The sequence below is a fragment of the Hemicordylus capensis genome, chromosome 1 (genome assembly GCF_027244095.1).
Source record: "Hemicordylus capensis ecotype Gifberg chromosome 1, rHemCap1.1.pri, whole genome shotgun sequence".
Classification (NCBI taxonomy): Eukaryota; Metazoa; Chordata; class Lepidosauria; order Squamata; family Cordylidae; genus Hemicordylus; species Hemicordylus capensis.
Genome location: NC_069657.1, coordinates 99245979 through 99272852, shown reverse-complemented (window position 1 = coordinate 99272852; position 26874 = coordinate 99245979). Strand labels below are relative to the sequence as shown.

Genomic DNA, 26874 nt, shown 5'->3' with positions numbered 1-26874 from the left:
TAAACAAATAAAATAAAATTAGATTACACCTTTTTTTTTTTTTGGTGGGATGGTATCTGGGAACTTCACATACGAAGAGCTAGCAAACCCATCCACCCCTACCATTAAAAAAAATAAATCTGCGAGATTTATCCGCGTATACAATCGACAGTAGAACTGTATTCTGAGAAGCAGTGCTTCATGCCGAAATCAGTGTCTCTATAACTTTAACTACGAACCTGAATTTATTTTGATATCCAGAGCGATGAGCGAAGGCCACGTGCACTTCCGCTTCCTCTTAGCTTTCGAACTGAACACGCGGAAGGAAATGCTCGCCACCATCTTGCAAAGCCGCACTTATTGGGTGCTTGTCGTGTGGTGTGTTGCATCTTTAGGGTTAATGGCTTATACTTTGATGCAAAAATACATTCACCTAGAAACCCCATTGGCTCTGGCTTCTCAGATAAGGCATTAAAAAGGGAATATTGCTATGTTATGCGAAAGTTATCTTTGTTTCTCTAGTTTGCAGAGTAACATCCCGATCTTGGAAGTAAACCTCGTTGAAATTGCCGGGGCATTCCTGCATAAATTGCGTTTAGGACCGTGTTGGTAGACTTCAAAGTAGAAAGAAAGAAAGAGAAAGTGACACACAATGTGGATATGTAATATTATCCAAAGGAGTTGAAGATGAGGTTCAGTGACAGTAACTTTAGCCCTGGGGCTAAAATGTTATTTTCTGTACCTATCCTGAAAATAGTTGAGAGTGGCATAATGATAATGATAATAATTAATGCTGGTTTCATAGACTGATAACTAATGATGGTGATCGTCTGATCATTTGGTGGTGGTGCTCTTTCCTTCTGAGGGCATCCGAAGCTCGTCTCCCAGCCCTTTCCACCCACAACGTGTCTGTGTGTGGCCTAGTCTCATTCATCATTCGGCTCCCGGAGCCCTCTCCATTTTTAAAATTCTGCCTGATCCAGTGGAAAGACAATTTGGGCTTCCCCCACCACCTCGCTCCTTCCCCCGAAAAAGAAAGCAAGCCCTTGTCCTCATTTGCATTTGCATCAAAAGCCCTGCTTCTGTCGAAGCTAAGCAAAGGGGAAGGACTTGAAGCCTATGGGATGGCTTAAGGGCTCTGCCCCTTGCTTTTGGCTTCTTTCCCTCTCCCTCTCTTTCGCATTCTCTCTGCGGGCTTTGATCTCTGCTTAACAACAGTAACGTCACGGGGACCCATACAGGAGAGTTTTGTTGGAAGTTAGAAAGTTTTGCAGCCTCCAGAGGGCTGTAGCAGCAGTAGCAGCAAGCAGCATCTAAGGGACTCCTGGAAGGGGAAGAGCCAGAGACTGACTCAGTCCTTGGAGCAAAGCTGCCTGCAGAAGACGGAGGAGGAGGAGGAGGCGGCGGCGGCGGAGAGGAGGAGGAGGCGGCGGCGGCAGCAGCGGCAGACATGGAACATCAGCTGCTCTGCTGTGAAGTGGAGACCATCAGGAGAGCCTATCAAGATGCCAGCCTTCTCAATGACAGGGTCTTGCAGACTATGCTGAAAGCAGAGGAGACCTGCTCGCCCTCGGTCTCCTACTTCAAGTGCGTGCAGAAGGAAATCTTACCATATATGAGGAAAGTAGTGGCCACTTGGATGTTGGAGGTTGGTAACGTGCTTTGCACAAGCTTGTCCCTTTTACGAATAAAACCATTCCTGTGTCCCAGTGTCTCCCCCCCCGCCCCATTTCCTGCACCCTAAAACATATTGCTAGCGGTAGAGCCTTCTCTTCCCCCACCCAACCATCCAGCGCCTTGCCTCTTCTCTTTAGACTTTTGCTAAGCTTTGCCGGAACACGGATTGTCTAGTGTCACTAAGAAGTGGGGGCCTCTTACTCCATATAGCACGAGTTCGGGCAACGAGAGGGGGTCCCGAAAGTAGTTTGGGAAGTTCCCAAACGCGCCCCCTTCCTTGTGCCTCGGGGGGATCTCTGGATCCCAGGAGCCTAGAATGCTCTCTCCGAGTTCTTGGGCAACCCCTAATGCTTGCTATGCATTTGATTGGGATTTTATTTTAAATTAATATCCATGGACACGTATGCAAGTGTTCCCCGTGCCAGTATTATGCGCCATCTTTGTTCTTTTATTGTAAAGGCCAAGTGTTTATTAATAATTGGGAAGGCAGAAGCCCCGCCGGAGGCAAGTGAGGGCCTCGTGGGGCCACAGATCACAGGGTCCTCGGGCTCCTGGCGGGGCTGTCTTGGGGAGTCTCTGCTAGATACTTTTCTTTGTTCCGAGCAGAGTCTCCTCTGGTCTTCCCCCCTGGAAGACATGCTTCTGCTCCAGAAACTTGTCGGCAAGGGCGCCCGGCAAAAACCAGTGGGGATTTCCCTCCCCCCCGGCGAGACATGCTCCAGGGGCCCCCCAGAAGGACGAGGGGAGCCTGGGCTACATTTTCAGCCCTTTTCCGAAGCGCTGCGTGCCTGCGATCTATTTTTAATTAATTTTTGAAAGCCCACCCTGCCGCCCCGGCGCTGGGAAATGTCGCACGTTGCTTCTCACGGGGGAGAGAGAGGAGTGGAATGGGGAGCCCCGAAGTTTGACTTCGGGGTGTCCCTCTGGAACGTCCCCCGTGCTCTTTCGCAGTGGAGACCAGTAAAGGACCCTCCGGGGGGTGTTTTCAGACGCTTTGGGGGCGGCTGCTGATTTTTTAAATATTTTTAAATATTTTTTGAAAAGATGACGTCTGGGGAAAAAGCTTGCAGCTGCCTCTGGACGCCACCTTTGTGTCTCGAGCAAAGAGGGGGATCGGCAGCACCCAAGCAAACTGGAACCAATAGGGGGCACCTAGGCCCCCCCTTCTGCATTTTGAAACCAATTTGCCCATTTGGGGTGCTTGTCGAAGGCTCTTGGGGCTAGTAAGCCTGTTTTCTTTTCTGCCAGTCATCAGCCACGTTTTTTTAACTCCACTTGCAACTTTCTCTTTCAGTTTTTCACACCTCTGTTTCTTCAACTTTTAATGAAATTCATTGTATTTTATTCTTCTCAACGATATCTCATCTGCTGAAAGCATTTTGTTGCGGGAAGGGGAGAAGAACCCCCCATGATTAAAGGAATAACTTCTTTCAACAATCTTGCTTTCCTTTTCCTGCAGGTTTGCGAGGAACAGAAATGCGAAGAGGAGGTTTTCCCTTTGGCTATGAATTATTTGGACCGATATCTGTCTTTTGAACCCCTCAAGAAAAGCCATTTGCAGCTACTGGGAGCTACCTGTATGTTTGTGGCTTCAAAAATGAAGGAAACTATTCCTCTAACAGCAGAAAAACTATGTATTTACACTGATAACTCCATTAGACCCAACGAATTACTGGTAATTTCATATTTCTCTCAACAGGGAAACAAATAAGAAACCAAACTAAGAAAAGTATAGGTCATGTTCTTCAGGTCTTCCTATCCTCACCCCCTCCTGCTGATATATACACATATTTATTTAATAACTGCATGTGGTTTGCCTACTCAAACTGTTCCCATTTGATCTATACAGCTTCTAGACTGCCTCAATAGAAAGAAGAAATATAATTGTATATGACAAGTGTTGTACAAATCATCCTATTCTGAATGTTTCTGCAATAGAAAGGAGGGATGTTCCACTAAACCTGCAATCCTATGCCCATTCCTTGGGAGTAAATCCCATTTAACCCAGATTTATTTTCAAATTAAAAGATGATCCCGCACGCACCAGGATCAGACTATTCAGCTGCCATCATAAGCATACTTACTTGGGGGGAAAGTGCATACATGTTTTTAGTATGAGAGTATTAGTCAACTTCATGCCTGCTGCAGCTCACATTGTGCAGTAGATTAATTGAATGAAAATTCCCTAATATGTTAAATCCTTGTTAGCTTGCAACAAGGGGAAAATACAGTAACAAGATGGGAGGAAAAGTGGGTGGTTGGCGCCCTCTTGTGTTAGCTCAAGCTACATGCTTGGTTAATGGAGCACTTTTGGTTTCCAGCAGCTGTGGGTGATGATGGCGCTGAGAAAGGGGGAGGGAAGAGAATTATGTAATTTTCATGTAGAAAGGCGCCTTTCCCGCCATGCTTCTGTACTCTGGTGGCATTATGGCTGCTGCTGTGTTTGGCACACATACCGTTTCTGTTGGTGAGATTTGCCACCATGCAAGAGCAAAGCACCAAAAAGAAAGCATCTATAGTATCCAGTCCTAAAGCAGCTACTTCAGAAGTAAATGCTTCATTTCCAGCTATTTATAAAGGGAACTTTGTAACCACATTTTTCTCTCTTCCTCCTCTCCCCCCCCCCCCATGCCCCCTTCCTCCTGTAGCATATGGAACTTCTTCTGGTGAATAAGCTGAAATGGAATCTGGCTGCAATGACCCCTCATGATTTTATTGAACATTTTCTAACTAAAATGCCTGTGGCTGAGGACAGCAAGCAGATCATCCGTAAACACGCCCAGACTTTTGTGGCTCTATGCGCTACAGGTATGAGCCTCGCACCCTTGGAAGGCGTGTCGTGTGTCTGTGTCCCCCAGCAAACACATCCTCTTCCCTTACCCACTGCCCAGAATTTGGTAGGGGCGCCCTCTAAATCAGGCACTAAGCTTCAGCATAGCTAATGCCTGCGCTAAGCATTGTCTCGTTTGCAGAACATGGATGACTTTGCCAAAGGTGAGTTTGCCCAAAGAAAGCATTTCCTGTGAGCTTCAAGGTGAAATAAACTCTTTGTGGAAAGTGGCAAAATAATGTGGTGTTTGTAGCTCAGCTGAAAAAATGGCTAGATGGTTTCCCACAGCAGAGCGAGGTCTCGGAAAGACTTCCAAAGAGCTCCTGGATTGGAAGGTGAAATGCCTTTAAAGCCTCCCCCTTCTCTCCAGAGTTTTTGGGCTGAAGGATTTATGTCTGCTTTCCCTGGAACATTTCAGATTGCACCTTTTCCTGCCTCTTCCCCAGAATTGCTGGCAAAGGGCAGGAGGAGAAACAAGAAGCATGTGCAACTAACTAAGGTTCTCTGGCCAAGAGCTTAGCCTCTGCAGTCCACTCACAGCTGACCACGTGCTGTGCTGAACGCATGTGGTCATGAAACCCCAGGAGGACCCAGAAACACGGATGATGAAATCTTCTTTGTAGAGGCCTGGCTTTTGGCTTCAAGGGCATTCACTGTGGGTGTGCATAGCTCCGCATACTTTCCTTTCTACCATTTCATTTCCTTCATTCCCTGTCCCTCCCCCAGTCCTCAAGCAAGCAGGAGTGTGGGGTCAGGAATGTAACATTGCATTCCTTGTGCCCAGGTAGCACTGTTGATGCTTTATTTGAGGGGGGTAGAAGGCCAAGAAGAAAATGGGAAAGGTAGAGGGAAAATGGATGTCTGCCAGTGTGGCAAGAAAGATCTGGAATGGCAAAAGAACAAGGAAGCGAATGTTGCCAAAGCACATTTCCCTTCCAATGGAAGCCTGCAGTGTTGACTCTCAAGGATCTGACTGATGCTTTCAAAAGCAATATATACCAGGACTGTATATCTTGATCTTGTGAGATATGGTTTGTCAGATGAAGCGATCCCAAATGGACATGGAACATGTAGATGTAAATAGACTTTTCTAAGCTCAGAAAACTGAATTGCCTTTAAAATTCATGGGTCAAGTTGATGCCCAAGGTAACTCGCAGCAGAGGTAGTGATGTCACACCTGAGATCCTTGGCGAAAGGACTCAAGAAAAATAACAAGCAGAAACCTTTTTCATACTGGTTTCACACAGTCCCTCCTACTGCAAGCTCTGGCTTGGAGAGGCAGCCGCAGAATCTCCAAAGAAAATATGTAAATATTGGCAGTTTTCAGGCTTGCCTTTCATCCTGAACCTAACTTTAGAAAAATAGGCAGTTTAGGATTTTCTGTAAAATGCATTCCTTGCCAAGCCCTTAAAAACAATTAGAACATTTTCAAAATAGTTTCTAACTAAACTAGCAATATCTACAGTTTGGGAGAGCCAAGAGTTACAGCAGGCTAGTGAACCCGAATGGTGGGGCAGCCTAGATTGTAGCCACATAGTGACGTTAATAGCCGTTGGCGTCTCTTTCTTATATCCATCCAGCCTCCTCTTTTGGATATGGGGATGTTTAACCTGGGTTGTTGCTCTGGCAGAAACAGTTCCACAGTGATGAAAACAAGAATAGTTCAAAGGTTGGAGGCTCGCAAAGAGCCAAGTACTTTGATCTGCTGTCAGTGTTGTTATGTTTCTTTTTAGAAGGCACGTCTAGAGGCCTATCTTAAACATTGTTCTAAATGCCATACGTAGAACCGGAAAATGAATTGGTGAATGCAAACCTTGTCCAGAAATTTTTTACACAGGCTTAAAGGAAGCGTGGAGGTCAACAAGGGAGCCCCCAACCCCAGTGAAGTCAGTGGGAATTTTGCCTAAGTAAACACTGTTTAATAGGGTTTTATGTTGGTGAATTTATCCTTAAAAGCCATGTTGTTGTTGTTTTTTAGTTAATTGACTAGGGATGCCTAGACAGAGAGCAAGGAAAGAAGAAAGGATGCAAGCTCTGCAATTGAGAGGATTGATTTTGTCAGTTCTGAGTTGTGCTATTTGGATTTGCCAAACTTCATTTGGATGAATTACAAACTCATTTTATTAACCCCAAACACCCAGTGAGACTTGATCCAAAGCTCATTAAAGTCAAGGTCCATTTGGCCTATTGAACATTGTCTGTAGCACAACCTGGGCTTTTTCTACTAAATAAAGGGAGATCGGCACTTGGGAGATTGGCATTGTAACTACTTGCCTTAAATAAAGCAAGAAAACAAATTGAACAAGGTGAAGGTGCAGGAAAAAGGGTTGAATGTGGTTTTGTTTTAGATATAAAGAAGATTAAAAGCAAAGGTGATGCTAAAAGGAATTCCTTTTATGCTCCGGCTTCAATTCTTTGCTAAGCCAAAATGGATTTGCTTTGCCAGTTTTGTTTGTTTGTTTTGAATATATTTCCACTGAAGACTCCTTTTTTTTGGTGGGAGGTTGAGGAAGGGAGGGGGAGAAATACTAAGAGTTATTTAGCTTAATGAATAGGGTCCTGGCATAGCCAGCAAGGGAGGGATAAACTCAAATGAAGGAAGCTTCATTGATCCAAGCTGAAATGAGTTCTTCTCTAGCCCTATGGAAGCAAAGCAATTAATAGGAACAATATTGGGAGATGCAGTATTTCCTTCCCTACCTCTGATTGTCTAAACATCCTCGGTCCCTTTGGGAGGATTATGATCATTCTCTAATGTGATTTTTACTGGAGCAAAGCCCTTCCTTTGAAACAAGCTTGCCACAATTCCTCTATTCTTTGCGCCTTTCTAAAATTGGAAGTCTCAAGGTATGTGACCAGTTGGAACCTGTTGCATCTTGCAGCCAGTGATTTATGTTCAGAGTTTTGATTTGCCTCAATGAAAAGATTTTCATTCATAGCCTCCAGCTCTCCAGACGGATGGAATTGCTGCTCCATTTAAAAAGGAAAAGGGGTGACTTGCCTTGTGAGGAATTTTTTTTAAAGCGCTACAGCGCCTCGATGCCTGCTTTGTCCTCCCTTCAGGGTGGCTGGCATTCTTCTCTCTCCTCTCCCCCCCACTCCCTCCTCTCTTTTTAACAACACTGAAGTTGTTTATTCTTTTTGGATGAAGTCTCAGATAGGCTACTGGGGATGTGTGCTTCAATTGAGGGGCCCCCTTCCCCATTGTTGCTGTGTCAGGTCTAATTCATCTCACCGAAGCCCCCTTGTTCCTGAGCGCTCAATAGCGCAAGATGAGGCAATGGAGGCTGACAATGATGCCACACTCTTCACTTGGGGGCATCCAATTACAGCCGAGAGGGGCCCCCTGATTAATATGCTGAAATTAGTGGTCTCTGCCACAAATAATTCCTTGTTGTGTCGCAACAAAAAGTCTGTCCATGCTGCTTGTCTGGAGTGGTTATGGGGACAGACACAAACTGGTCATTTAAACTTCATTATCACTTTTCCTCCGAGGAGAGAAAGAGGGTGTGACTAGGAATTCGTGTTCCTGTTTATCACCACTTTAAGAGGAAACACTTTCTGGATTCCCAAACTGGCTGCTATCTGAATGATCTCCTGAATCCTGCCCATTTGGGGCCTGGTTATTAAGCACAGGCCACTTGTTCCAGATTGGAAAGCGTGTTAATTTGCCCAGTAATTGGGCACCTGTGGGAGATCAAATTTTGGGGAGCTGCAGAGTCAAACGTTTGACAGGCACAATGTTGCCTTAATTTCTTCAAACTCTTTTTGAAACGGTACACCAGTAATTTCTTTGATCGGTTTGATCTGGTTTATTCACCCAGTGAGACTTTCATATTGACTGAGACCTATCCCTTTTATATCTTTCAATAAATATTAAAGGCTGTTATAAAATGTGAATGGGTAGAAAGGTCATCGCAAGCATAGCATAGTGGCTGCATAACACTACATATAGACCAAGTCCTAGAGGTTCATTTCAAATGTGATTCCTTGACCACTTCCTGTGTGTAGTTCTCCATTGTTATCTGCAAGAGCTACTCAGCTGTGAGTAGCCTCCCCCCTGCTAAAAGGAGTAAATTTCCCCATTTAAAATAGGTGCATTGCTCTTTTGTCTACATTTTAAAATGGAAGTAAGGTGCCTATAATTAAGGTATAACACAGAAATAAAGGATTTTTGCATAGTCTTAATATTATTTCATTGATAAAGTATATTAACAGTATGGGTTTTGTGTCCATAAATTATATGTTCAGGGGGGACCTGTTTTCTGGGGAGGAATGGAATTGCCCCCCATTAAGTGAGAAAGTTTATTGGAAATAGGCTCCTGTATTTCCTAAGCTGAATGTGTACAAATTGACATTTTCCATCTTCCTCCTAACAATTGGATATTGTCATATTTCCCTTCTCTTAATGATCATGAATCTAGTGTTCCTGCTTTGAAGCAGCCTAAAACTGCAGATCACTACCTTAAAAAAAGGAATGACATTATAAATGGCAGTTAAAGGTCCTCGATCCTCGGATGTTGTTGGACTACAACTCCCATCATCCATGGCAAAGGCCATTGTGGCTTGGGATGGTGGGAGTTGTAGTCAACAACACCTAGGGGCCCAAGTTTGAGAATCCCTGGACTAAGCAGTCATGGGAGTGGCTTTGTAGCTAGACCTACAGCAATGCGGTCTGGAAATGGGCCCAGGCTCTTGTCAGCGTGGTGTCACATCAGAATGTCTCTGAATGTTTGCCAGTTCTTGGGACCCCCTTATGCCACATTTACATGAGATCCCTGTTGCTAGGATGGAAGGCGGTCACTGATCTAGAGAACAGTTTGAGGCAAAACACTTGCAGGAGGAAACGTTCCTTTACAACGACTTGCTCGTTGGAAGATCTCAACTAAAGTATATAGGAGTTCCATTTCACCAAAAAACCCCAAAGGTGTGGGGTTTCCAGCCCAAGTGTGGTTAATCAGAAGTAAGTTCCACTAGGTTCAAGGGAGCAGATTTCCTGATGAGGATGCCTAGGATTGCAGTCTTGGGTGGCAATCACATGCTCATTCACTTCTGAATAAGTTCCACTGAACTCAGTGACTTCCTACTTCCAAGTAAATGAGTCTATTGGATTGTTAGATGCTGTTTTGTGTTGAGTTCATTGTTGAAGATCACATGTGTTTGAACAGAAAGCAAAATGAGAAAGCTCCCTAAAACATGCAATTCACATTATGTTGAAACTGGGGTGGGGTGGGGGTTTCTATGCTGGTCTCATCAGCAGGCTATCACCAGGCAGTATATGCCTCTTTTTCAGGTGCCAGAGACTGAATCAGTAGAGTGCAAGACTCAGGCTAGATTTGAAAAGAACCGCTCCAGTTTGGGGCACAATAAAGCCACTAAACTAATAAAGCCTCCCATTTGTCTAACTATCTACCACTGCTGGAAAAATGATCACATCAAAGAATCTACCTCAATGAGTAGGTTGGCTTGCATGGAATCAGAATAGTAGTATGTTTTCAGGAACTTGCTTCAGATTTAAGCTGCATTGGACAGCCCCTTTATGTTGTCAGGCATTCATCCCTTCATTACTTCTGTCCCACCCCCGATAGGCCAAGCCTCTTTTACTTGCATCCATAAGAGTGGTATGTATAAACTCCCTTGCGTTTCTTTTTGCTTTCTCCCACAGATGTTAAGTTTATTTCCAATCCACCTTCCATGATTGCAGCTGGTAGTGTGGTAGCCGCTGTGCAAGGCCTTCACCTTGGAAACACCAACGCTTTCCTCTCATATCAATGCCTCACACATTTCCTATCAAAAGTCATCAGATGTGATCCGGTAAGTGAGTCTGCTAGCCCTGAATGAAACCTTCCCCACCCCTCCTTTTCTTGGCTATTATGAAGTATGTTGGCATTAGATCTGTGTGCATCGATTCTGTTGATCAGTTCTCGCTAAAGAGTCCAAAGTTGTTTTGCATTTGTCTTCTTGGCCAGTCACTATTCTGTAGATTAGCCCCTGGAAATCCCATTGCTGCAATGTCTGGGCTGCATGCTGCCAGCAGTTCTAAGCCACCTAGTGAAGAAACACCAAGAACAGAGAGAGGATACTCTTAAAGCAATTTAAGAGGCCAATTGCAGAGGCTCTAGTTATTTGGTCTATAGATAATTAAACAGTGTAGAAGAGAGCCCTTTAAACTAAGTCAAGGAAATAGTGACTGCAATAAACAGACCTAATGGTGTCCTTTGCCTTCGTTTGACCACTCCTGAGACTCTTTATGCTGTTAAAGGGCATGAAAAAAACATTCTTAAAGGGGTTCTAATTGTCTAATTTGGTTTACTGTAAGGCAGACCTGCACAGCAGAGAATACTGATGGTTTCTTTTTTCCCCTTTCCCCTTTTTTGAACCATGCCCATCCCACAGTTTTGTGAAAAGGTGGATGGTCCTCATAGGACTCTCCTTTTCTTGCCCTGCAGCTTCCTGGAGCTGCTCATCAGTAACTAGTGAGCAATAAACCTTTCATGAATGAATGGGCAGGAAGGGAGCCTACAAGGAGGACCTAAAGTCAATGATCCATGCCCTAATGGTGTGTGAAGTTGGGGCAGAGTTTAGCTTTGTGTTGGAACAATGTGGAAGCCCAATAAATAGATGCTTAAAACAGTTCTTGTGAGGTCTCCCAAGTACCAACAATAAGTCAAATAAAGTCAGCCCTCTGGTTTGCAACCAAAGAGGCATGGCTAGAGCCTTCATTTCGTGTGTCCATAAATATCCAAAGTGGAAGAATACCAGAACAAGATTTGTCAAAACGTAACATCTAAGTCGTTACATGAACCAAGAATTCATAATTAATGGAATATTATTATATTTTGATAGCTAATGCTTTGCCCATTATGTTCTTTTTGCTTTTCTTAGTAACATATGTTTATGAACTTGGGGCAGGTCTATGGAAACATTTAGGATCAGGTGTACACCATCAGTGTAAGCAACATATACCATAAGCTGTGCCTGTGTCCATCACCTACAGAAGGGAGACTATATCAGAGCCAGCCTAGAGAAGCGGTCTACATAAACCAAGATGCCATGTCAGCACAAGGGTCTGCTATCTGTTTTGGTAGGGGGACAGCTCCTGAACTTTCAGTTTGGTGCTAACGGTCCAAATCAAAAGAAAGAGCAAGCCCCATGAAGACACATTTTGTAACTTGTTCCTAAATTATTATTATTATTATTATTATTATTATTATTATTATTATTATTATTATTAAAACTTTTATACCGCCCTTCCAAAAGGCTCAGGGAGGTTTAAATTCATTTTGTAGAAATGTGTTCTGTAGAAAGCAGTGTGACCTGCTTCTGTGATTCATTCTTAGGGTCAGGTTGTTCAGCTGCAGTTCACCAAGCACTACTAGGCATCTCCTTTATTTGCTTCCCAGACTCTGGGAAACACCTATATTGGGCTGCAGCGATATAAGAAGATGCTGAAAGGCATCATCTCATAATGCATAGGAGATGGCAATGCTAAACCCCCGCTGTATGCTACCAAAGAAAAACCAGAGGGCTCTGTGGTCGCCAGGAGTCGACACCGACTCAATGGCACACTTTACCTTCCCAGATGAACCCTGTTGCTTTGAATGGAGAATGTGCAGTGATTGTGCTTGGTGTGTCGACTTCTTACTCTGCAATCCTAAAAGCGACTTCTGAACAGTCTTATTTCTAGAGTAATTTCATTGGTTTCAGAGGAATAATTTCAGAACAAACAGTTTGAGGATTTCATCTTAAGTGCCTTGAAGACAATAGCCTAAATTCATGGCTGAAGTCTTGGCTATTTCATATGCTATACATATTGAAATAAGATGCTGTGTATACCAGCACTAAACTGATGTGTATTCCAATCTGTTGGGGAGCAGCATAGGTTCTTTTCTGTGCACTTGGCCTCTATCCAATGCAAGGCATTAGTTAGTGGCAAATAAGTGTGGATACTGAATGAGGCTGTTCTGACAATCAGCCAAAACTGGGCTAAGGAAGCCAAGCCTGGTCTTAGCTGAACATCAGAACTGCTGGGCCGGGAGCCACGTGACTCCCTCTGGCAAACCCACCTCCAGAGTCTGCTTTTAAAACAGGGGTGGGGAACCTTGGCCCTCCAGCTGTTGTTGAACTGCAACTCCAATCATCCCTAGCCAATTGTGGCTGGGGATGGTGGGAGTTGTAGTTCAAAAACAGCTGGAGGGTCAAGGTCCCCCACTCCTGCTTTAAAATGAGGTTGGGAGCATGCGCTCCCTTAGCCCCATTTTTCTTAGCATCTGCCAGCTCTGGCTGCTTGGAGTAGGGGCTGGGTGACTGTGAGGCTCCCGGCTGGTAGGGATGTGCACGGAACCGGCACTTGCACATATGGCATTCACATGTGCACTGGGAACTTCCGGTTTGAGGATGCAACAGGGCGGCAGGGAGGTACAACACTGGCCCGTTTGAATACACAGCGCTGGTGGGGGAAATGCGGCAGGAGGGCTGAGAGCACTCTCCCCTACCCTTAAAGTTATCCACACACACTCCACTTCTGAACTGGCTTGAACTTGTCCACGGAACTGGTTCAGCGCTCCTGGAATGGAGCGCCCAATGGTTGTGTGCACATCCCTACCAGCTGGTGTCGGAGGAATCCCCATAATGCACTGCACACTCACATTGTGGGAGTTCTGGGGGCATTCTGGCCCCCAAACCTCCCTGCTGCCAGCAGCAGCTGCAGCCGTGTGGTCGAACGGTCTGCCTGCCCAGCAAAGCGATGGACATTGTCTGCGGGGAAAGTAAGCTCTTGGAGGCGTCCTCCTCTGCCACTTCAAGCTCCTTCTCACAGATCGTGAGAAAGAGCTCCACATCTGAGTCAAAAGAAAATAATATTTGATCACTTAGGATACATAACAATGAATTGGATTCTATCACATTGCAGTAGGTCAATGGCAAGAGTTTGTTTTGCTGTTGGTTTTTAAGAGAAAGGTCTAGTTTGGATGTTATGTTCATGCCATTAAGAACATAGGAACAGCCCTGTTAGATCATGCCCAAGGCCCATCTAGTGCAGCATCCTGTTTCGCACAGTGGCCCACCAGATGCCGCTGGAAGCCTACAGGCAGGAGTTGAGGTCATGCCCTCCCTCCTGCTGTTACTCCCCGGCAACTGGTACTCAGAGGCATCCTGCCTTTGAGGCTGGAGGTCGCCCACAGCACTCCAGCTAGTAGCCGTTGATAGACCTCTCCTCCATGAAGTTATCCAAATCCCTCTTAAAGCCATCCAGGTTGTTGGCTGTCACCACATCTTGTGGCAGAGAATTCCATAAGTTGATTATGCGTTGGATGAGAAAGTACCTCCGTTTGTTGGTCCTAGATTTCCTGGCAATCAATTTCATGGGATGATCCCTGGTTCTAGTGTTATGTGAGAGGGAATTCCTCTCTATCCACTTTCTCTACACCATGCATAACTTTATAGACCTCTATCATGTCTCCCCACAGTCATCTTTTTTTCTAAACTAGCCCCAGGTGTTGTAGCCTTGCCTCATTAGGAAGGTGCTCTAGGCCCCTGATCATCTTGGTTGCCCTCTTCTACACCATTCTTGCTCATCTTGTGGAGCTGTGGGTATGCTTATCTTCCCGGTGTACCACCTCTAAAAGCCCTGCAGGAATGGCACATCCTGATTCGCATAGACCTCATATGCACAGTCAATTCACTCGATATATTCTAGAGAATCAACCACACAGTGAAGTTGTCTGTGCATTGTATGACACGTATTGGCCAATTTTTGACATGGCATTTTCATGTGAAAGTGGGAAGGACAGATGTTCCCTCACTCCACTCCATGCAGTGGGCCAGATCAGCCCGAAAGTATTGTCCAAAGCAGCCCAAGAAGAGTTATGGTTGAAAATAAGAAGTTGAATCCAAAAGTGCACTTCCACATATGGAAGATGTCTTCTACTCATAGAAGGGCTGTTTTACAGCCTGCATTGGTGGGTTGAATGAGAAAAACCTAAATGAAACCTGAAGATGTTTACTGGCTTGTACAGGCTCTACTAGAAGTGTAAGTGTGAGAAACCTACATACAGAACATATACATCATAACACAGTGCAAACTGTTTCACTGGCATTTGTGCAAACATTTGTAAACTGATTCATTCATTCATTCATTCATTCTATAGCAGTTGCTCTCCTGACACTCAAAATACTTTGGATCCCACCCATTAACATTTGGGAGGTTGTATGAGGTGTGTTGTGATAGATTATTTGAATCATAATTTTTTGGAGTTGTTTTTTAGCTGTCCCTAACAAACAACAGGGTCTGTTCAAAATGCATTAGGCAACAAATTGGAGTGCTTGTGTAAATGCATACTTTTCTTTTAGTGCCTTTTGAGATTTACCTACTTTCTTTGTTCTGGAGATTGACACTGCCCCCAAAAGCTGCTTCTGCACGAAATTAGGCCACCTTTTTGAAGCTCCCCCCAAGTTTTATTGGCAGGGGGACAGTGTTCTCTCTAGCAGGGATTTCCAGATGTTGTTCAGTACAACTCCCAGCATCGCCAGCTGTGGTGGCCTTTGGCTGGGGATTATGGGAGTTGTAGTTAACAACATTAGAGGGAACACTGCAGGGGGAAACAAGGAGCTGGTATTGGCTATAGAACTCTGAATACCCAATGCATCCGGCATGGCTCTCTGGATGTGGCCATTTGGTCTGAAGTCTCAAGAGCCAAACCTGGTGAGAGGACGAAGTAAAAAGAGATGAGGGAGAATCTCAAATACAAACAGAACACTTGAGTACCTTTAAAAATGGCTCCCCTGTGAATATTATTTGCACTTACTCCTTATTTTTCTTTGTAGGTGTGCTTGTTAAAAATTTTTTTGCTTTTCCTCTGATTTTTATTAGGCTAGATATGCTAGATCTTTTAGCATAGAACTTGATGACCATCTTTTGCAAAATGCGTCAGGTTGCTTGCTGAGTACCATGAATGCAACAGCACTGGTGCAAGCAGTCCTTTGCCTCTTCTTCACCACTGTAACCACCAGAGCCCCACAAAAGACAAGGATGCAGTCAAGCGAGTCTCTCACAACGTGCCTACATCTACTTTCTAGGGATTTTCCTCTCCCATTCCTGCCACCATGCTGCACCCCACGCGATTTATTTATTTATTTGATTTATATACCGCCCTTCCAAAAATGATTCATGGCGGTTTACATATCAAGAGGCTCGCTGTCCCTTAGGGGTGACTCAGGGAACTGCAGGAAAGGATGGAGAAGATTGCTTATTTGAGCACAAACACTACATAGGATACAGCCCATTGATTTTAGTTGCCCATGTGCTCTGCAGTGGTCCACTGGTGTTTCCGATCGGCCCACATTGCTGTGGGTGTCACATTGCTGATGAAATGCCAGTGGTCTTCCATGAGAGTGTGGACAGTTAAAGATGTGCACTGGCACTTCAGGAGCACAACTTACATTGTTTCAAATGTAAGTTGTGCTCACAAAGTGTGGGTGTGCAACTTTAAGTGTTTGTGCTCTTGCACAAGACTACTGGTGCTTCCTTAGTAGCCCATAAGAGCATGGGCCAATTGGAAACACCGGCATAACACATGCAGAGCATGTGAGCCACTGATATTAGTCATACAGTTGTGGTCTTAAAAGCCCGCATAGCAACTTTGCTTGAAAACCAAAGGCATCATCCTTTCATTCCATCTGAACATTTTTAAACATATTTACCATTCTTGGCTGAAATAGATGACCTAGAGGATTTGATATTTTATTATTAAATTTACCTTAAGCACATGATGTGATATTTTATTATTAAATTTACCTTAAGCACATACTTACCATTCTTGGCTGGAATAGATGACCTAGAGAATTTGATATTTTGTTATTAAATTTACCTTAAGCGCACATGAAAGTATAAGCTAAAATTAAGATCACCTGATTGAAATTCCTTTATGGTTCATAAACATGAACCATAAACATGTTGGTGGGAGTCCAATTTCCCATTTTGCTTTTGATCAGTGGTAATTAGAAGTCAGAGAACCACAGTTAGAACTGTTGGGCTGTCTTCCATTAGGCTGTTCCTGACCCCATCAGCCAAACACACTGAATTTCATCTGACATTCATTTTGAGCCCAGAAAATTGCTACATTTGATTGGGTTTCCGTGTTAACTGATAATACATTAGAATTCATTTCTGAGGCCTCTTCACAATAGGAGCACCTTGTCTGTAATGCACAGTGGATCAAGCAATAAATATCAAGGGTGCACCCTACCCCCACCCTTAAAGACTTACCCCCTACCCCTTTAAGCCATCCCTGCCTGCTTCCGTGCACATCCCTACAAGAGACCATCACTGTCATCCTCCCAAGACCTCTGGCATGCACAGAGAACTTGGAGAGGAGAGGACTTGTGACACCCTGTGCTGTGCTTTGAAGGCATGGGAAAGAGGCATTGCTTTTAAGATGCTCTGAGTGCCTCAGAAGTTCAATGTGACTAGGAAATTGTTGTTTGTTATTTATTTATTTTAAATATTTATATCCCGCTCATCCTCCAAAGAGCCCAGCGTGGTATACATGGTTATGTTTCTTCTCACAACAAGCCTGTGAGGTAGGTTAGACTGAGAGAGAAATGAATGGCCCAGAGTTACCCAGTGAGTTTCATGACTGAATGGGTCATGAAACTTAGTCCCCAGTCTTAGTCCAACACTCTAACCACTACCCCACACTGGCCAGCAGTTATGTTGTGCTTTGGAGGAAGGGCAGCTCTGAGGGGGGCGGGGAGCAAGTGCCCCCCAGACAAGTGGTCTGCTCTACCTACCCCACACCCCCCCCGCAATTTTTGTTCCAGAAATCAATGCACTTTCCCCCTTTGTTGCCTCTCCTCCATTTTTTTTTCCTGGTGCCACCACTCCTTGGGTGGCTGGGATGTATCTGTGTTACCCCTTCAAGCTCAGGGAACAAGCTGGGGCCATTCTGTTGCACTTATTGGTGGTGGGTGTTTTTTTGTTTGTTTGAGGCATTTTTAGTACCTTAGGAGTGTAATATGGAAGAAATGAAGTCCAGCTTTCCTCCAAAGCTTGGAGCTGGGAAGAGGAACAGGGTTTTGTACCTGACTGAACTTTCAAATGTGCAGTGCAAGGTCAAGGAAACCTCCAGCCCTTGAGGGGAGAGGCAGAGGCCTGGCAACCAGAAATTTTTGATTGGCTACCAAGACCATCCATTGCTGTGGACCCTGGAAGTCTTATTATTTTTTAGTGGAACTGAGATTTGAGAACGCCTCAGTTGTTTATTAAACGTATATGTTTTCATCTTTATTTAATGTTATAGGTAAATCTAGCTCATCAGTTCAAATTGCTGAATCCCAGTGAGATTGTAGGTGATAATGTTTCACGCGTGCACATCCAGAAATTGAAGCACGATGAGTCAAATATGAATTTGTTTATTTCGGAGTAGAGCTCTTGACTGTACTTCATAGTTGCAATATCAACCACAAAAAGTTCCCAAACTTTCTGGTAGTGAAAGAACTGTTTAAAACTTTTATGTAAATCTAATTTTTGTATTATTTCTGAGGTGAATAGTTTCTGGGAATGTAATAAATATGTGAATGAATTTAAGAATGTGTGAGGTCAGAGAAGATATTCCATATCATGGATTCACCATTGTAGTGTCTTTACTGGGAAAGGCCAGTGGTATGTAAAGAGCCTAATGTATAATGGCTTTAGGATACAGGGTGTTTCTTTTTGCTGTTTGAAATACTGTGTCTCTGTCAAGAGGAAATATTACACTAGAGTTTAAACCAGTAAAGGTCAAAGGTTATTTGTTTTCAGTGAGCTGTAACTGATGGTCTGATCTGCTTAGAGGTAGGATTAACCTCCCTCCCTCTCAGAAGGGACTTGCAGAGAATTGTTTGCTTGGGTTCTTAATCTTATTTTGCCCCCAATGCCATGTGGTAGAGAAGGTTCTTGTGGTAGTGGAGTCAGTGAAAAGCTGGTAGATCACACAAGAAGCCTCTGAATGAAGGCAGAATTGAAACAGGAAAATAAAGAAAACAGCAGGCAGGTCACCATCTCAGGAAAACAACATTCATTCTCAGTCATGCACATCCTAACACTTTTGACGGCAATTTATCATGGAAGACTGGGTTCACCGCAAGGGCTAGCACATGTCATAGGTTAAATCAGAAAAGGCAATCCCAAAAGGAAACTTCAAAGTTCTTAACACACAAGAGTTAAACATGTTGAGAAAAGCTTTACGATGTTTGTTAGAAAGATGGGAGTAAACAGCGAGCTACAGCACACTACTGTGGAATTGTTTGTTTTGCCTCTTTAAGGCGACTTGTTCCCTGTTGTTGCAGTGGCTGCAGACTTGGCACTGAAGAAGGCGTCATATTGATGTACAGGAATACGTGCGTTGGTGATCTACCAGGTCTCTTTCCATTTTGAATTTCTGTGACTCAATTTGGCATGCCTGTTCCTATTAGGACAAATTCCAGAAGAGTAGCCATGCTTTTTACAGAATCAACAAGAAAGAGTCCTGTGGCACCTTAAAGGCTAACAGATGTATTACAAAAGCTCATGCCAGAAGAGATTTGGCTCACGCCAGAAGAGATTTGGCACCACTTTTTGTGGTCCTAATTTATCTTTTACATTCACGAGACATTTTTGCTCAAGACACTTCTGATGAATACTAAGCATCTCAATATAAAATACAGTATGATGCACTTGGTAGTATTTAAGCTAGAAAAAGCAGCTGTACTTTCAAAATATGGCTACAGGCTAGCTGTGCCATTGGTCTATTAGATTAGGACTTTCAGGTTCTTATACTCTTACACAATTAGAAATCGGTTGTGCTCATTTTGAATAGTAATGGGTTAGGGTTAAATATGAACACTTGCCATTAAATCTGGGCAGCTGAATGTCTTTAAACATTTAGCCTCCCTTCACATTGTATATATTATCGATTACATCAAGATAATATATGTGAAGTGCTTTGAAAACTCAAAAAGCACTGTACACATATTAACTATTGTTATCTGTGATTGTTATTAAATTGGAATCAAAATATTCTAATTTTGATATTCGAATCACATATTCTAGTTTTTGGGGTATTTGCAGAAGTGTTTAATGACACACGTTTCGTGGGGTTAAACTTCAGGACACTTTTATCTGATTTAGCCTACCTCTAGAGTGTACCAAACACAGACTGTTTTTGGTCCCTCACCTGCATAATGGCAAGAGTCCTGGCCATTATGTTCCATCAGGCACAGGTAGACTACACATGAATAGGTTTCCTTATTCATTCAAAAGTGGGACAGTTCTGAGGGTTCAAAGGAATGGTGCTCTCCATTGAAGTAGATGGAGAAGTCCTGGTATATGCAGAAGTTCCATTTGTGCATCAGAACTCGCATGCCTCTTTCTCTGCATACCCTCAGAGCCTATCTGTATAGCACTCCCTGGGCTTTGTGGTTTGCCTTGATTTTCCTCAGCACTGACCATGCAGTGCTGTGTGTAATGTTTGGGTTTGTGTAAATAAGAGACTAAAGGTGGGTGAAGCCACCATAGATTTTATGGTAAATCTGCAACTTGCTCTTACCACTAGGTAGAGAGTGGCTGAGCAGGTCACATACAAAATGTTGCCTTCCTTTAGTCTAGCTGTGTTCAGTTTACAGCCATTAATAATAATATCTTTTTCAAAAGTGTTGCACAGAAATGCCTGATCATGATAGAGGTCAATTTGCTTCTAAGATGCAAGTCATTGTTCAGGAAGTAGGGGTGTAAAAATATTAAATGACTAAATCTTTATCTTGTTAAGATTTGACATACTGTTTAGACAGTGCAGAAAATGTTTTGACCTCATTCTTCCCGGGAGGTTGGTTTGCTCCCCCAACTTGCAGGAAATGGGTGGGGGTGGTGGGGAAGGAAGGTGATACAAGGTGACAAGCACTGGGAGGGGAGGGGTGAGAGGCAGGCGGATCATTGGGATCCAGTGGGAAATGTATGGAGGCTGCAGCCATGTTCTCAGACATGGAGAAGTTGCCTGGGGTTTGGAGCGGCCTCTGCCAAAGAAGCCTGCCTTTCTCCTGCCTCACCCCAGGGACCTCTCAGACTGGGAGGGGAGTGCCTTGTGTGTTACCTTGTTTCCTCCTCTGTTCAGCCAGCTTGCAGAAACTAGCCCTGCAGAGGGCCTTTTTGGTGGTTGCACCCAATTTATGGAATAGCCTCCCCAGGGAGGTTCACGTGGCTTCATCACTTTGCTCTTTTAGACGCCAGCTAAAGATGGTTTTGTTCACGCAGGCCTTTTAAATTCAGGTTTTTCAGATTTGATTCTGATTTTTAACTAATTTTAAAATGAGTTTTTAAGCTTTGTATTGTATTTTGCATTTTCTATTCACCTTTTTTGCTTCCCATTAATATGATTTAATGTGTTATATGTTTTTACTGTATTTTTTAATTCTCGATTGTAAGCCACCCAGAGAACAATTTGTTATGGGGCATCTAACAAATAAAGATGATGATGGTTATGATTAGCCCCTCTCTGGGGGCCAAGCCACCAGCCACATTGTGTTCCTCCTCTATCTCACTTGTATCCATCCTGAAAAGCCACCCACATTCTCTGCAGCCTTCCGAGAACTCCTGTGGCTCTCTCAGCTGTTCTCGCAGCTCTTCTGAGGTTTCTGCTGCTGGGAACTGTACCTGTGGTATCTGAGTTGCTCTAGTAACACTGTTTGCGTCTGCTTGTCTTGGCGCACTTGTGTGTGTGTGTAGTGGCTGCCGGCAATGGTGACTGAAGATGGTCTAGGTCTTGCCCCTGTAGGAATGGGGGTGAGTGAGCCCTGCTTGCCCGTAGGGCTGGCACAACAGTCAGGTGGCAGCATCATTTAACCAGATCATTTCTTGTGCGATTTTTATATAACAAACCCGTGGTAATCTCACAGGTAGATATTACTGAGGCTTCAGTACGATAAGACTAGAAGCAGTGGAACTTAAGCATGATGGACTTACTCCCTTAGTTCTGGCCCTTATTGGCATTTCATGTAAGAACAGGGGCAAGGGCCCTCCTCGGAGCTTGTTGATTGCCTTTTATTGAAGGATTCTCCCTCCCTCCCCCCTCCTCTGATTTTTGGCTTTGCCATTTTTTTCAGTTTTTTGCATTTTGTATTTATTGTTTTAATGAATGTTCTGAGAGGCCCTTTGGGGGCGAAAAGGCAGAATTTAAGTATCTTAATAAACGCACACACTAAACTCATGTAAATTCAACACACATCTAGAAAAGACTCTGTGACAAAATATCTACATCTCTGAACTAAGTTAAATTCATAGTAGTAACCTGGGGCAGGAGCACCTTCCTTCTTGACCTTTCTTAGCGTGGGTTCACATGACCAGCAGCAGTCTGGAAGTGGGGGAAATGTTAGGACACAAGAGCACACATCCCCCATTGGGCGTAACATCTGAACCCACCCAAGTGCCAGATTCCAATAATAATAATAATTCTTCGATTTCTATACCGCCCTTCCAAAAATGGCTCAGGGCGGTTTACAAAGAGAAATAACAAACAAATATGACGGCTCCCTGTCCCCAAAGGGCTCACATTCTAAAAAGAAACATAAGACACACACCAGCAACAGTCACTGGAAGTACTGTGCTGGGGGTAGATAGGGCCAAATCATCCGCATTTGAATTTGGGTGAATACGGGGAATCCAGGACATGCAGTGAACATAGATGCACATATGTAGCTGAGCGGAAGCTCAAAGTCGCTCAATCCATTGCTCTCGGTTCACTTGCACAGATGTCATGCTTATGCAACAAGGAAAGCTGATAGCTTTGCACTATTCCCTGCAAAGTGTATGGACTGAGGAAGAGGCTTCCCAGGAGGAGGCGTGGCACAAATTAAGTAAGCACACCCTGTTGCACTAGTACAACACTAGTCTGGAACACAAGCTCCCACTTTAGCAGCTAGTACTAACTCATCATTAGACTGAATATGTGGATGGGCTCTCCCCACACAACTGGATATCTTGCATTTTTCAGGGTGCCTGAACATGGCTCTGTTCACAGCTTCGCATCAACAGATGGAAGTCAGCAGTGGGGCAGTGGACACAACTGTTTCTCCCACACACATGTATCTTCTGAACATTGCTGGTCAGGTGACTTGGCATTGTATATTAGTTTCTAAAACTAAAGCAAGGATTCTCAAACTTGGGTCCTCAGATGCTGATGGACTACGATTTTCATCAGCCTCCAAAGGCCATTTTGGCTAGAGATGATGGGCGTTGTTGCCTAACAACATCTGAGGACCCAAGTTTGAGAACCCCTGGATTAAGGCATTTGGTTTTACATGTTTGTCTCTATTTTCTAAAGAGTTTTCCCCTTCTTTTGAACTTTCTTAGGATTGTTTACGAGCTTGCCAAGAACAGATTGAATCCCTGCTTGAATCTAGTCTACGCCAGGCACAGCAACACAACATCTCTTCAGAAACAAAGACTGTGGAAGATGAAGCAGACCTTTCCTGCACACCCACTGATGTTAGAGATGTGAATATTTAAAGAGGACTTCAACAATTGGGGTTTGCTTGGCAGCACCAGCAAACAAAGAAAGGGCATCTGAGAAGGAATTGGCATCAGGATCGTCGCCCCCAAGAAACCCAGGACTTTTTATACCAGAAGGGAAAATGTCATTCATTCTTTTCTTCACTATTCCTTCCTTGCCTTCGTGACTTTAACAGACAACTCCCCCACCCCACCCTACCCCCAACTGTCTTAAAAAGGAAAAAAAAAAGTATTTGCATGATCTCCAGGGGTTCGCGCTACAAAAATAGAAGATTTTATACAATAATAATCAACTAGTTTTTATATTAAAGTGTTTTTGTCTGTATGTTGTAAAAATAGGCATTAACACATACACACAAATGTCTCCAGGGGAGGTATTAGATTTGATTCTTGCATTTTAAAGAAGCCAACCATTTTTAAAGTAGAAGAGGGTGTGTTTTTTTAGATAGAATACGTATGTTTTTGGGGGTGTTTTCCTTTAAAAAGCATAGCTTTAATGCAGTTCTAGGCTTTTCTGTATCTTGCTTGCTTATGCATTTAGTCACTTTATAATTCATCTGTAAATGTTTATTTTATTCCCTTAGGTTTTTTTTTTATCCTCTTCACCTTATAAATGGTTAATGTAACCTTTACATTAGTATATGTTAGCTTACAGCATTATTATATGTTAATCTTCTGTGCCTGTGGATTACCTGTGCATAAAGCCTCTAGGATTCCAGCTTAGCATGGCCAGGGAACGACCCAACATTCTGTTCCAACAATAAAGAGAAATTGCAATAGTGACATAATATATTTTTGTAATCTTCCTATTTTTGTAGTTACCTGTGTATACAAATACAAAAACGTTGGTTTTTACACAAAAGATACACAGCCTAATTATGTCCAGGTTGAATCCACAGCTTATCTTTTTGTTTTTGTTATTGTTTTAAAACCATTCCATTTCAAAGCACTTTCAGTTCATTAGGTATAGGAAATACTTTCTTTTTATTGTGTGGGAATTTTTTTTCTCTTCAAATGGAATGGTTTGGAAATTATATATATAAATATATAAATATATATATAAAGTGCTTGTGTGCAAACTTGGAATTGCAGAGCAAGTGCATTTAACTATGGTGTTGAGGAAAGGTGGGTTTTTCTTTTCTGAAGGTTGTGTTCCAGACAGTGAGAAAAATTGCATACACAAAATTGCCAGGATATCTTCCTAATGTTTTCAATAGAAAAGATATTTAGAAATCTTTTGGTGCCAATTCGTTTTTTTAAAAATATAAAATTTAGGGGCCTGAAAGGTTTACCTATAGGACACATATTATGAGAATTGTCTCTAGATGTTGTACAACTGAAGGCTTTTAAACACTAAAATATATAATTTATAGTTAAGGCTAAAAAGAATATTTATTGCAGAGGATGTTCATAAGGCCAGTATAATTTGTAAAATAAATCACCCCTTGATTCCAGGAAAAAAGATCTTTCTGCCCTTGATGTTGCAATTCTAACGCATCTTCCTAAGAAATGAGGACATTTCAAGACAGTACTCCATTTGGCCCATATATTTCCAAAACAATGTTAACCATGAGAAGGCGCCATAGTTAAACGTGTAGAATTGGTGTACTTGAAAAAAGAAGTTCTTAATCCAGTGTATTGCCCCTCCTTTTTTAATTTAGCAACAAATAGAAAATTTGCACATCTTGGCTATGTATCTTTTTTATTATTATTGTAGAAAGTAGCTGAAGGGACGTGGACATAGCTGTTGAAGTTGATGCTTGAGGAGAATGTGATGGCAAAATGTATGTGAGAAACTACCGCTTAAGGTGTTGATTGTAAAAAAAATGTTTTTAAAAAGGAAAAAAAAAGGGAGCACATGCTCCCATTTTTTTAAAGAGCTGCTATGGATAAATTCCCAGCATGAATTGAAAAAAAAAATAACATTGCTTTTCTGTATCTGTTGTGTTTTGCTGCTATTTTGTGGTCTTTTTTTTGTTTGTTTATACAATGTCATATACTGCCATGTTATAGGTTTTAAATTTTCTCATAGAAAATTATATTATTGACATCATTTTTGGTAGATTTTTTTAATGTGATCAGTTTTACTTAATGTGATTACTGCTCTATTCCAAAAAAGGTTCCTGTTTCACAATACCTCATACTTCAGTTAACCATGTTTAGATCAGGTTTTAATGTTCGTTCACAGTGCCTCATAGTTCTACTGCAAGCTGAAATGCATTGGACATTATTCTGAATGGGCCTCGCGATTTGCAACTAGTTTGTGCTAATTTTAAAACAGACATTTCAGAAGATTGAGTAATGTCAGGTTCTTTTGTTATGTGTTTTTATAAAGTGGATTCTTTTTCTGATCTGGGGTTTATTATCATAGTAGTTTTAAGCTGTGTTATTAGCCACATTTGATATACGAAAGGTGCATTATAATATAACTCTTGTATGCCCTTCGATGTTTTCCATCAGTGGAGAATCATCATGCGGTATGATAGGTTATCTTCTGGAATTTAAGTATTTTGTGTGTTTAATCTGTTATGATATATTAGGGGTTTTTTTTGTTGATGATGTTAATTATAGCATAATGCTAATTTAAAAAGAAACAAGAAACCGGTAAATCTCACAAGTAAGTCAGCTAACAAAGTTATATGGTGAATAATCTAGTTGCCTGTATGCTGCTAAACCAAAACAGAATTAGAACTTCATTTTGAGGGCTAATGCAGTTAAGATCCTACCTAAGCTTATTCAAACAGAAAAGAAAACCTTGTAATGCTACTAGCAGTCGCAGGACCCAGGAGGACTGGATACACTCTGTCCAAATTTCAGGAACATTTCTTACTGCTTACCTCATAGACATTTCTGTTTGTGGCATCTCTGTGTCTCTGAACCAAACAAGATTATTGAGTTTGTGGTTGTTGGTTATATTATGTGTTTCACTGAGAAATGGCAGCGTGTACTGCAAATTTCTTTTAAGTATTGTATGTACAAAAAGGCCAAATGCTAATAAGCGGGTTCACGTGCCAACAGAGATGCTTTATTTGTCACATTGTTATAACGATCTATAGAAAGCAAAGCAATTCAAAGCAATTGTACTTTTTTATATATATTGTACTTATTGGCATCACTGGTCTGAAATGCACATTTTCACCAACAGACCTGTAACAGATAAGTTTCCAGAAAAAAAAAAACTTCCCCTAAAATCTAGAAATAAATTTGTAAAACCCAGTGCCTGCATTCTTTGTTGTTTTTATTAAATACTAAGGCTACAAAGAACCACATCGCACTCTCTCTGTGTGCGTTCTCTAACACAAAAGTAATTTGGCTTCAATGTTACAAAATGGCAGGTCTTACTTTTACACATTTCCAGAATAAAGGTAAATTTCCTTCTAAATTTAAGAACATAAATTCTGGGAGTGCAATTTTTCTGAGACCTAACTGACACAAACTAGAATGTGCAAATCTCCTGTATAACAATTTTTTGTCATATATAATGCAGCAGATGTTCCTAGTTTATTGTGTCCCTGTCTGCCATCTTGCACATACTGCTACTTTTGGATAGAAGGAACAATATATTTCACTAACTGCAGTAGCAAAGAACATACTAACACAGGAATGTAAAATAACGAGGCTTGGATTAAAACATGGTCTATGACAGAGCTTTTATGGAGAGTATTTATGCTTCACCACACGTCCCTTACAGTTTATTTTTTAATTATCAGAATCAAGCAATGGGTGGTGGGATGATGCAAAAGAGTGAACATTGAAGCAAAGGGGCCAGTCATTCTTATGTACTAAGGGCACCTTCCCATATTACCATTTTAATTGCCCATTTTTTAAAAAATGTTCTCTTGCTTGCCTAGTCCTGTGAGTTACAATATAT

At 42.5% G+C, this 26874-nt stretch overlaps 1 protein-coding gene across 1 annotated transcript; it reads left to right on the top strand.

Moving 5' to 3' along the window:
* The first annotated feature begins 289 nt into the window (after window positions 1-289).
* Window positions 290-26219, top strand: CCND1 (cyclin D1). Its single transcript, XM_053283348.1, has 5 exons — window positions 290-1627; window positions 3116-3331; window positions 4305-4464; window positions 10152-10300; window positions 22845-26219. The coding sequence occupies exons 1-5, from the start codon at window positions 1430-1432 to the stop codon at window positions 22998-23000; spliced, it is 879 nt and encodes a 292-aa protein (XP_053139323.1). The 5' UTR covers window positions 290-1429; the 3' UTR covers window positions 23001-26219.
* The last annotated feature ends 655 nt before the right edge of the window (window positions 26220-26874 follow it).